The 12,031-nt window shown below is 42.7% G+C and overlaps 1 protein-coding gene across 7 annotated transcripts in view; it reads left to right on the top strand.

The window, feature by feature from the left end:
- The window catches only part of RIMBP2 (RIMS binding protein 2), a 349,201-nt gene that overhangs the window by 264,715 nt on the left and 72,455 nt on the right, over positions 1-12,031 (top strand). For all 7 annotated transcript variants that reach the window (XM_050923458.1, XM_050923459.1, XM_050923460.1 and 4 more), the window contains one exon: positions 4,304-4,508. In XM_050923458.1, coding sequence (XP_050779415.1) covers positions 4,304-4,508 — 205 coding nt within the window. The remainder of the gene's footprint in view (positions 1-4,303; positions 4,509-12,031) is intronic.

Here is a 12,031-nt window from a genome sequence, read left to right on the forward strand (position 1 = left end):
CCTGAAGGTGGCAAGACCCTGGTGTATGACAGCTCATTCCACAGCCAATCTCCCTCATTGTAGAACTATTTGTCTGTGGCTGCCCCATGGTGTTGTGAATTGTATTGTCCCAGAGGAGCACAGCTGTCTTGGTGAGTGGTGGATGGAAACGTAGTCGTTGATGTAGCTGAGTCCCAACTTGTTGATGGCTCTGATGATCAGGATGAAAGCCTTGAACTATCAACAGCCGCAGATTAGGAGCGAGTGGAAGGATCGGTGCATAGGGATAAGGTGAGAAACACGTTATGCACAAGCAGGAACCTCCACATTGATGCTACTTTGGGGATCCAGAGACAGTGAATCACAGTCCCCATCTGGCAGTAAGAGGTGAAGCTTCTTAGTGAGACATTTTTCAATATCAGTGATGCCAACTGTTCTTCTAAGCTAATTGCTGTTTTGAACAGGACCGAGAGGGTTCTCACCAATGTGAAGAACAGGAGACAGGGGACATATGGACCCTGGCTAATTCTTCAAAGAATTGCTTCAGTTTTGCCCAGATTGTGTGTGAGCCAACTACTCTTCAACCAGGAGCTGCTCTCCTCTAGGCATGGTGACATCCTCATGATGGTGTTGATTGCAGCTGGGTGATATCAATGTATTGTTGGCATCGTAGTCTATGGCCTCTCACCACATCTTCCAGGGAGTCTCATTTCGATAGTCAAGAGGGCAGGGAAAAATTAGATCTCAAAGGGTCTCCATAAACGAGGGCAATTGAGGAAGCAGAGCACTTGCCCTCTACCTTACTTTTAGTCCGTTGGAGAGGAATGACTGTGCCAATGCTAGGCCTTCTATTCAGGAGCGGCGCCAGGGTTTCTGACGCCCTAGGCGGACAGCGATTTCGCCGCCCCCCACGGGTCCGGTGGACCTACCACAGTCATGCCAGCGGATGGTCCACTGCTGGAAAGGCTTCAGTGGAGCTGCCACAGTGATGCCGGTGGGCGGTCCGCTGGTCTAAAGGCTCCGGTGGACCTGCAGCAGGCATGACTGCGGTAGGTCCGCCGGAGCCTTTAGACCAGTGCACCGTCTGCCGAAATGACTGCAGCAGCTCCACCGGAGCCTTTCCAGCAGCAGACCATCCGCCGGCATGACTGCGGTAGGTCCACCGGACCCGCGTGCTGCCCCTCCGGCAAAATAGCACCACCCCAAAATTCTGGCGCCCTAGGCCATTGCCTAGGTCACCTAAATGGTAGCACTGGCCCTGCTTCTATTCCAGCCTTCTCATGCAGAAAGGCCAACAGAAGAATGTGAATGACTGCATCATAAGTTGCTTAGAGGTCAAGTAGTATGAGCTTCTAGATGGGGACTCCCTCCTTGGTCATAAGGATGTCCTCTTTTAGTGATACTAGGGCTGTCTTCATGCTTTGATGTATGACCATGTGAAATATAATTGAGGAGCATCCAGGATGTTGGCAGATGCCATGTGATGTTGGAATGTGGTTTGCCAATACTGTCTGAATGATCTGGAAATGAGAAGTGAACAGCAGAGTTGTGGTAGGGGATAGTATACTCTGATTGCAGTTTTGCGAGGAAGACTGTTACATTTTTTTCAGGGAGGTTAGCATGTTTACTTCTCTGAAGAAAGTGTCAGTGTTTTCTATTAGCAATGGGCATAGTTATAATAATGTAACTATTTCTGTGTAGCTTTTCAGTACTGTATTTGTTTAGTACCACCAGAAACATTTCTGACTTGCAGATTTCCCAGATATCTTTTCCAACAATTGTAGCTGATCCTTTAATTTCAGTAAGAACTCAGTGACCTTTGCCATTTAGCAGCCTCTTCTGAGCCATTTTATTTAGATTTGGAAGGGCAAGAGTATTAACTTAAAATCAGATCATTGTAAATGAAGTCTACATAGCTTTTCAACATACATCAGAAACTGGTAAAGAACATCATATATTTACAGAAGGATTTTATGTTAGAATGTAATCTGAATCTATATTTGCATTTGTTAGCAGATTACCAATGTGATGTTTAAAGCCATTTTTGGTGTATGCCATGAACAGTCATTTTTACATAAATCTGCTCACAAATTAAGTCATGTTTAAAATATTACATATAATATTAAAGATGGTGACATGAATGAAAAGAGTGTGTCAGTTATTTAGCTGTGTTTAGGTTATGAGTCAGAGATTATCAATGCTCAGCAAGATCTGTTTGTGTAATTTTCTGAAGGTCTGTTTTAATTTCTGTGGACATTATTTTAGTAGGATGAAATTCACCCCTGTGCTGAAGGTCCATGCAGCATTTAAATCTCCCTAAAGTCCTCATAATAGGTCTTAAATGGGACTTAATTGGTGTATAGGCCTTGGACTGAGCCCTTGTACAGATCTCCATTTCATTTTTAGTTATTAATAGTCAAGCAACCAGTTGTCTAGTGTTAGAAAACAAGCACATGCAGGATTGCCAGCTCTCAGTTTTATTGCAAGTTTCATGGTACTTTTTCTCCTTAAAGCATCAACTCTGTGATCATATCAGAATCTTTTCTTCCATTTAAAAAATAAAAAAAGCTTCTAGCCCTTCAGGTTGCTGAGAAAAGTTCAAAATGTGGATGCTAATGACTCAAAGCCCAAAAGGCAAATAAGAAGAACCCCATGTTTGTTTGTTTATTTTTCAATCTCATGATTTTTCAGGGACTAACTCATGATTTTGGAATACTTGGGTTAGTATACTGGAAAGCTTCAGGGTGTTTCTTGCACACAGAGTTGATAACTATTCCCAAAGCTCTCCATTGGAAAGATTGGGATTCTAGAAACCTAAATCCTTTCACTGCTGTACCCCATTTAATTTTCTTTTCAAATTGCGTGCAGAAGCCCTACTGCCAGTTTTCAACTAATTGCTAATAAGTGGCAATGTGACAAATAGTAAAGGCTCGTATTTGGGTACCCTAAGCCAACAGTGGGAGAATAAAAACCGAAAGCCCTTCAGCTTTGTTTAGAACTCTTCACACTGTCTGTGGCTTTTCCAGTTATTATCTCTTGCTCCATTCAGGATACCCACATCAGCCAAATGTGTTCATATTTCTAAAGCAAGATTAAACCAATTTGCATTTTATGAATTTGAAGAGATTAATTATGTGTTCAGATTTGCTTGTATTTTTAGAAATACTTTATTAATGAGAAAATAATACTCCATTCTATATCAGGAAACTGGGGCATTTTAATGCATGTGTTCTTCCAGGGGGCATGTGGGGGAAACTACTGAACATTTGAAATTACTGAGGTTCATCATCAGTAGAGCCCTGGAATAAATTCCATCATTAGCCTTGCCATGAGTCATATAATTGTTTGATGCCCATCGTGAGGCATATGGATGTAATACAGCTATGGTTTTTGTGTAGAAGCTTGTAGCCGTTCAGCTGTCTTTCTCATGCACCACTTGAAAAATTCTGCTCTTCCAAAAAGAAGTTCCAGTAGCAACAATTGAATGGGGGGAAATGGATCTAATTCATAGCCAGTTTATGCTCATTAACATGGCAGTTTTACTAGGGCTATGGAGGGGAAGGAGGTTAAATGGAATGCAAAGACTGTTGGTACATGATAAAACAACAGATTAGGAAATAATGCATCAGATTGTTACATAATTTCCACATAATTTCTATTGTGTCACGGCCTGATGCCTCAGAATTAAAACAAAAAGGCAAAGCCTGCCAATTACAAAATGTTTGTGTTACTGAAGCTTATGAGTAATACTCTGTTGGCTGGTGTCTGGGTTACTTCTGGACAGTTTGGCACATCTAGTTGTGTACATTAATTTTGAAATAGAATTCAGCCAACGGCTAGACCAACATTCTGCATGAACCATCGCAGCTTTTCTATAAACATTAGTATAGCAATTAAGGAAGCTGTGATTTAATGGCTAAGGATGGGCAAACCTCAAAAAGAGATCCAGGATTTGGGGTTGGTTTGCAGAATCATTGAGAAGCTGGGCTGCTTTTCTGAATCAGCAATATTTGGGCTGAAAAATTTCACAAAGCAAGGCTTTATCTTGCAAATTTACTAGCAGTGCCACTCCTGGTCCTAACTGAAAACAGTACGAAAACAAGCTTTCTCTTGCTTGGAAATTGGTGGTGGAAAAAAATATTTACCCGCATATTATATACTCCCAAAGGGTTTAACTCTAAATTTGGGAAACGTTTAGGGAGAGGAAAAGAGGGCTCCCAGCTAGTTTGCCCATCCCTGCTTCTTGATACTCTCTAACAGTCTGATCTGACCAAAGCTCTCTGTAATCCCATTCAAATGCATCTCTTATGTCTTGGTTGTGCAGGCCAAGGTACGAGAGCTAGAGGAGAAATGTCGGACACAGAGCGAACAGTTTAACCTCCTCTCCAAGGAACTGGAAAAGTTTCGGCAGCAAGCTGGAAAGATTGATCTCTTGAGCAGTAACTCAGTGGCATCCTCAGATGTCCTTGGCTCCCCTAGTAAATCTCTGTCCCAGTTAATGAATGGAATAGCCACCTCCATAGGCAAAGGTAAGAACTGATACTTTTATTTGAAGGAATTTGCTGAATTAGGGGTCAAATTAAACTCTCATGTAAACAAATCCCATTGATGGCAGGAGATTGTATGTGTGGGAGAGAGCAGTATTTGGCCCTGATTCAGCTGTATGCCCTGGGGACATTTCTGAGTAGCTCTCTGACTTCATTGCAATTACAGTGGATTTACTGAGATTTAATGTAACTGAGAGTAAAATTTGACCTAATGATCATTCCTCATTACTTGTGAAAAAAGACTCCTTGGGAAGTTTGTCTTGAGTGTCAGAGGTCAAGAGCAGTTTGTATCCCAGTATAGGCCACCACTTGTGTGAGGGTCCCCTGGGTGGATTGTCTGTGGGAGCTGATCACTGGCCTTCTGGGTATAGATGGTCCTTGCGTTAAAGGAGCTGTCCCACTAGCTTGGAGATAGCAGTAGACTGTGGGGGGGGGCAGAGACTCACCCTGACTTAGTGTTGATTCCCCTTCTTCTCCCCCCGCCCCCCTTTCCTTCTGTGAAAGGAATCTGTAGGTAAAAAGGATTGAAAACTAAAGATGTTCTGTGGGAAATTTCAACAAAAAAGAAAATATTTTCTTTTTAGTCAAAACTTTCAGCAGAAAATTTGGACTTTTGAAAAAAAAACCCACAAACCTGATTGGGGGGGGGCTGGAAATATTGAGGAAAGCAGACACTTTCCATAAAAAATATTAGTTTTGATGAAAACTCAGTTTTCCATCCAAAAAGTTTGGATGGAATGCTTTTGAGAAGCCCTCTATGCAAATAACATCTGTTGAGTTTTTACTTCTCCCTAGAATGTTGATTATACTTAACAGGATGTGGTCAGTTTAGTGATGATGGATGGATTAAAGAGCCATTTTAGCCACAGTGAAACTTGACTGAAAATGCCCCTTTATTTTAATTTAAAAATAAAGTAAAAACAAGGTTCTAAATGAATGAATTTAATTTAAAAATAAGGAAGATATGTTTAAATATGCTCCATTCTCATTGTGCCTATACTTACAATAATAATAATAATTACCTAACTTTTATACAGTGGTTTTCTGCAATATATCTCAAAATGCTTCATAAGGGAGGTCCGTATCATTGTCTCTTTGTTTACTTTGTTCCCTTCATTATGTGTTTCCCAAAGAGGCATGTTGAACTTTTGCCAGGTGACTTTTCTTTTTGCCAAAGGCGGCGACGCCTTGTGACTAGTTGAGTTTGCTCACTGTCGATTATGCATAAGCAATTTTCAAAGGCTGAGGCAGTATCATTGATCAGGAGGGTATCAGAGGATACTTGGAAGGGACCCATCCAGCTGCCTATCAAGGCTGAAAAGTGTGGTGATTATGCATACAGTGCCTAGCACAAGAGAACCCTGGTCTTTGGATGGGGCCTCTAGGTACTATGGCAATACAAATAATAATTAAATATAATGCATAATCAGTGACATTTGTTCTCTGTCATGGTCTTTCTTTCTTTCTTTCTTTCTTTCTTTCTTTCTTTCTTTCTTTCTTTCTTTCCAATTAAGGAATTGGAATGGACTGCAATTAAGTTAACAGGCCAGATCGTCAGCTGGTGTAAATCGGCATAGCCTCATTGAAGGCAATGGAGCTACACCAGTTTACACCAGCAGAAGATCTGTCCCCAAACATCTCCTGACTTAGTCTGGTGGATTTTGTCACAAGGAAAACTACATACTTTAAAGGAAAGAAGAATCTGTCAGTGGAGACATTTTTCATAATGCAAAGGAATAAACCAGTTAAAAAGGAGGAGAAGAAAAGAAAATCAATTCTGGACAATTGGTGTGCTGACATTTGGGGATCGATAACACCCCAAACTGTAATGTTCTTCAGGCATCACTGTGAGATACTAACATTGCAATAGAATACTCACAGCTGTTGCATTGCTGTGAGATAATTTTTCATTGCCTTATCAGGCTTTGAGGCTTCTTGAACAATTGCTTTATAATAAATATGAAGAGAAGCTGAAAAAGTAAAATAGATTTGCATTTTGTATTTCATTTTCCTGAGTTTCTAAGAATGAGTGTGGGGGGGAACCCATTCTTTATTGTCAGGAAAAGTACCGTGATTCACAAATCATTTCTCTACCACTGCAGATAAGCAACTGTATTCATCAAAGGCTGGCAAACTTGATGTGAAACCAAGTCAAATGGAACAGGAAGACTTTCTTTTTTCCGTTCACTTCAGTGGTTTCTTTAGAGATGGTGGGACATTGTGATTTTTCCTTTACACAGAAGAGACGTCTTTGCAATCTCACTCATTGTGCTGCATAATGGTTTATAACAGGGGTTCTTAGACTGGGGGTTGAGACCCTTCAGGGGGTCGTGAAGTTATTACATCTGGAGTTGCAAGCTGTCAGCCTCCACCCCAAACCCCGCTTCGCCTCCATCATTTATAATGGTGTTAAATATATAAAAAAGTGTTTTTCATTTATAAGGGGGGTCGTATTCAAAGGCTTGCTATGTGAAAAGGGTCACCAGTGCAAAAGTTTGAGAACCACTGGTTTATAGTCTTATGCAGTGGTGAGCTGGAGCCGGTTCACACCGGTTCGCAAGAAGCCGGTTGTTAAATTTAGAAACCGGTGTAGAACCAGTTGCTAAAGAGGTGGACGGGTGGACAAACTCCGGTCTGCGGGCCACATCCAGCCCACAGGACAATCCTGTCCGGCCTGCCTGAGGTCCCAGCTGGCAAGGCTTCCCCAGCCTCTCCCCTGCTCCCCCCCCACCCCCCGGAGAGCCGCAGTGTGCCGAGTTGCTGGCGCCAGCGCATCTCTGCAGCTCCTGCTGCTTTGAGCAGCATGGTAAGAGGGCTGGGCCGGGGCTGAGAGGAGGGGTTGGCAGGGCCTCCCATGGGAGGGAGGCAAGTGGGGCAATTTGTCAACCCCTGCTGGATCAATCGCTGCCTGCCAATCCGGCGGGTAGTGTAGACATACCCTTAATTAATCATCAGAATCCCCTTGGCAGATATGCAAGGTTCAGTTTAAATCTTTAAAATTTGTTTAAATAGACCCCAGATGTTCCAATAAGCAACTAAACTTTTGGGGGCCTAAGTAAGTCAGACTCTCCCAACTTCTTGATGTTTGCTAATCAGTAATTGAAATGGCTAAGAACAACATGTCTTCAAATGAAACTTTGAAAATATAGCCTGGTTCTCCCTCCAGTCATTAAAGACCTAATCCTGCAAAAGTTTACTCACATCCTATTCACACATGGGTCTACTCAAGTGAGCAACAGTGAGTCTTAAATTTGGACCAGTACTCATACCTGGTGTAAATCCATGACTGTCAATAACTTGTGCTGAGTATTGATTTGGTCCATAATATTTAAGCAAGGGGGCAGCATTGTTAACAGTTGAAATCAGCCAGTTCACCATAATAGTGGTGTTCTCATCAAGCTCTCAGAATTAGGGGCAGATTTTGTATTGTTTCCTGGGTAGGAGAGAACACAAGAACAGCTTTCAAAACAGAGCAAATATCAGAAACAAGACCAGGTACCAAGGGTGTTTTAATGTTCTTTCCCCAGTCAGACAGTGTAGTCCATAACTGATCAGTCAATAGTAATGTACGGTAAGTAGGATGGAAGGCGTAATTGGTTCATGACCAGCCACTTTATGTATGATCAGCTTTAATTGTGTCGTGAGACCTTTAAATGAAGGAATCGGCAGCATTTCCTTGTCTTGGAAGATCATTCTTGAAACTTCCTCCACTGGTCAGTTGCCAGCCATGACAAAATGCTGGCAACTGCTTTGTACCTTATGTATATGAGGCTTCCAGCAGCAGGAAAGTTTAGTTTCATGTTTAGTAACTAAGATATTATGGGTCTGGTGCTACTCCTACTGATGTCAAGGGAAAAAAAACCATTGACTTCCGTGGGCGTAGGACTAGACCCATAATACCTTAGTTCCAAACAGCCTATACAAGAGCTCTTGGTGAGAAGGTCGATGTATTTTGGAACCTGATACATGCATTCAGGTTCTTTTATCCAACAAAGAAAAGTAGCTCAGCTGGCAAGACAAATCAAGCTGAAGAGACAGGCTTTGCTGTTCTGAGTGAAGATCCACTCCCCTCCTTTTGTGCCTGTCGGGTGGCACTGACATGGGGGAGTCCACATCAGGGATAGAGCTGGGGTGACTGGCTCCTAAACCTCCCTTTCCAGAGCACAGGGGCAGATAGGGGCTAGCAAAAGGAGTAGCTGGAGCATGATGCACTCCAGTAATACTCAGCTAGTAGGAGCTGGTGCAGGTTAGAACAGCCCTTAGAACAAGAAAGTCATAAGTTGCTCCCTAATGTTGCCCACACCCTTTCCTCTTCCATCCACTGTAATGTGGACTCAGCAAAAAAAAAATGACCCTAAGAGAAAACAATGACTGGAGGAAGGGTGCGAGGGGAAATTCAGTTGAATTACATAACCTACAGCCAGACTTTCAGGAAGTTGGATTCCTTTTTTCACTCTAAAGTTCATATTATCAAAACACTGATATTCCTTACAGGGCTGCTCCAGTGTTTTTACTGCCCCAAGCGGCGGGAAAAAAAAATGGGAAAAGCCGCGATTGGTGGCAGCTCTACCGCTGTCGCTTCGTTCTTCAGGGGCAATTCAGCGTCTGGTCCTTCCCTCCAACAGGGATTGAGGTGCCCGTCGCCGAAGAGCTGGAGGTGCCGCCCCTTTCCGTTGGCCACCCCAAGCACCTGCTTGCTGCGCTGGTGCTTGGAGCTGGCCCTGGTTCCTTGGTATCCTTATTACCTGTGTTTTAGCACCAGGCAGTACATACTATCATACTAATATTAGCCTTGCAAGCCTCCTGACAGGAAATAGCTGTTGAAAATGTGGTACCACTTATGGTTTTCACACCTTTCCATGCCCATTTGCTGTTGTTATACCAATTCATTCAAAACAGTCTGCACTTCAGAAAGGATCCCAAGTCATGGATTCAGAATGATACATTCTGCTATGAGAAGCCCCTGGGAAAGGTCCTTTGTGTTGGTAACCTTTAACTAGAGCTGTTTGGAACTTTTTTGCTGAAATGTTCTGTGGAACACACATTTTTTTCAGGAAGGGGTTGGGGGTTTGGGGATGAGGCAGAGCAGGGGAGGGTGGGAGACAGATTATTTCTAGCTGCGGGATTAGGGCACTGGCCTTGAATGTGAGAGACCCAGGATCACATCTCTGCTCTCCCTGATTGGGAGTGATCTGATATGAAAAACTGTGGAGAATCAGGCAGAGCAGTGACTTCAACCAGGATTTTCCACATCCCAGGCTAATATCCTCCCCTCCAGGAGACATATACACACTGTTGTTCTCCAGTGAATTCTGTCATTAATCCTTATCATTATTACTGTTACTTTTCAGATACTAGGCTGAGGGGAAGGATGTATGTATTCCTAGTCTTCAATGAATTAATAAATGGAGAAGCATCCATATAGGACCAGAAACTCCTGGTATTTATTGTGGTGCAAACCAGGTGAAGCCACTGGCATTGCACCAGAGTGAGAAGAGAATTTAATGTGCTATGCCAAGATATTCTGATTGTAAAATTAGTCTTAGTTACAGATGCAGAATTATGTTACTGTACCTATGCATACTTAATCCAAACGGGCTGGCTTTTTCTATAGAACTCTAAGAGCAAGAGATTTCAAGAGGCTTACAACATGTTTCACATACGAGTTTCAATTTGCCTTTTTGCTAAAATGTTGATTGTTATTAGTGAATTCATTTGCACTTACAGTAGCTTTTTATAAAACCACTGCTGAAGTGAAAAGAACATAAAACAACAGGTCTACATGGTTGTTGGAATTTGGACAAATTGAGACACTTTATTTAAAAATAAGTAATCACCACCTTAAACAGCAGCAACAACAACAAGAAAGAATGATTTCCATTGTGCAAAGTCCCAGTAACTAACAACTAACAATCTACACTGTAGCTAGCCCATAGTCCGAAATGGAAGACGCCCTGTCGGGCTAAGAACACAGGGAGGAGGGATTTCTTCAGGAGCAGCTGCTGTCATTTCATCGACTCTTGCATAGGAAGCTAACAGAGGATGGCACTTGTTAGAGGAAGGGAGAAATGATCTTGCCGATGTAGCTGAATGAGAAGGGGGAATTGAGAGGGAAGTAACATTTCAGGAAGCAGGAAATCAGATTTGGGAACCAAATCCATCTTGAGTGGTTGGAATAGCTGCTGAAGTGTCCTCCTATGTCATTTGCACTTTCCTAGGTAGGAAACCATCATTGACCCCATTTAGGTGGGGCAAATGAGACACAGAAGGGGTAAGAGTGATTTGCCCAAGGTCATACACCAAAACAGTATCAGAAGTAGGATTAAAACTCAGACCTCTTGACTCTCAGGTGCATGCTTAATCCAGTATTCTGAAGTGAACTCAAGGCAAGTTGCTTAATTTCTTTCTATTTGCCTCTTTCTAAAATTGAGTAGTAATTCTTCTCTTTTCTCCCCCTCCTGCCACCCACCACATTCAGTCCCTTGCTCAGTCCTTTCACTTCTTCCTCTCTGTTACTAAAACCCACATTACCTTCCTGTCCATCATGGCTAAAATCCTTGTCCAGGCCTCGGTCATCTTTTGCTTTGACTGTTGTGATCTTTCCTCTTCTCTTACCTCCCTGCTTCTCACCTCTCCAGTCTGTCCAAAATGTAGCTGCTAATGTTCTCTGCTGCTTCAGCCCCATCAGCTGCATTTGCAGCTCTCTCTTCTCTACTGCATCAAAGTCAAGCACCGTGTCCTGATTTTCACAGCCCCCATAATTTAGCTCCCCTCTTAATCTTGGCACTTACTCCCCTGTTTACTCCCCCCTCCACCGCTTTTCCCAGTCCTTTTGCCTTTTATCTCATGCTTCCATGCTCAGCCTTGGACCTTCCATCATGCTGCTCCTTGTTATCTCCTGCTGAGCACCCTCTCTCCTCCTTCATATACCTCCTTAAAACGTACTACTTCCAACATCCCTTCCTGAGTTCCCCCATCAATTCCCATGACATGAACAGTGTTCCAGGATCTTGCTTTTGTGTTGTTCTGTCTGATCTAATGTAGGCTCAGATTCTGGCCAGTCCCCTGTATGGGGAACACAGCAAAGGGTAGGGTGTCGAAGGAACTTTCCATTCTGGTGCCTAGGAAGAACTCACACTGCAGTGGATATAACAAAACCAAGGAAAATCCAATAGACATGAGCCTCAGAACTGGTTTCCTTTTAATATATTCTAGCAGTTGGAGCAATTATCTGTAGACTCTAGAATGACAGTCTGGTGTGGCAAACGCATTAACAGTGAATGGAAGGAGCCAAATTAGCTGCAGGTTTCTGAAAGGGAATCGTTATTCTATTAAAAGTATGAGAGAAATTCCAAAAATAAAAAATGTGCCCGTTGCCAGTGCGGAGATTGCTGCAAGCAGGGCTGGTTGCAATAAATCTTTTGTACGGCCTTATGTATGTCCCTGTGGTTAATGTGCTTAAGCTGTTGCGCTATAAAATTAAAGTGGTGCAGAGAGAACAAATC

Source organism: Gopherus flavomarginatus, chromosome 15, assembly GCF_025201925.1.
Source record: "Gopherus flavomarginatus isolate rGopFla2 chromosome 15, rGopFla2.mat.asm, whole genome shotgun sequence".
Taxonomy (NCBI): Eukaryota; Metazoa; Chordata; order Testudines; family Testudinidae; genus Gopherus; species Gopherus flavomarginatus.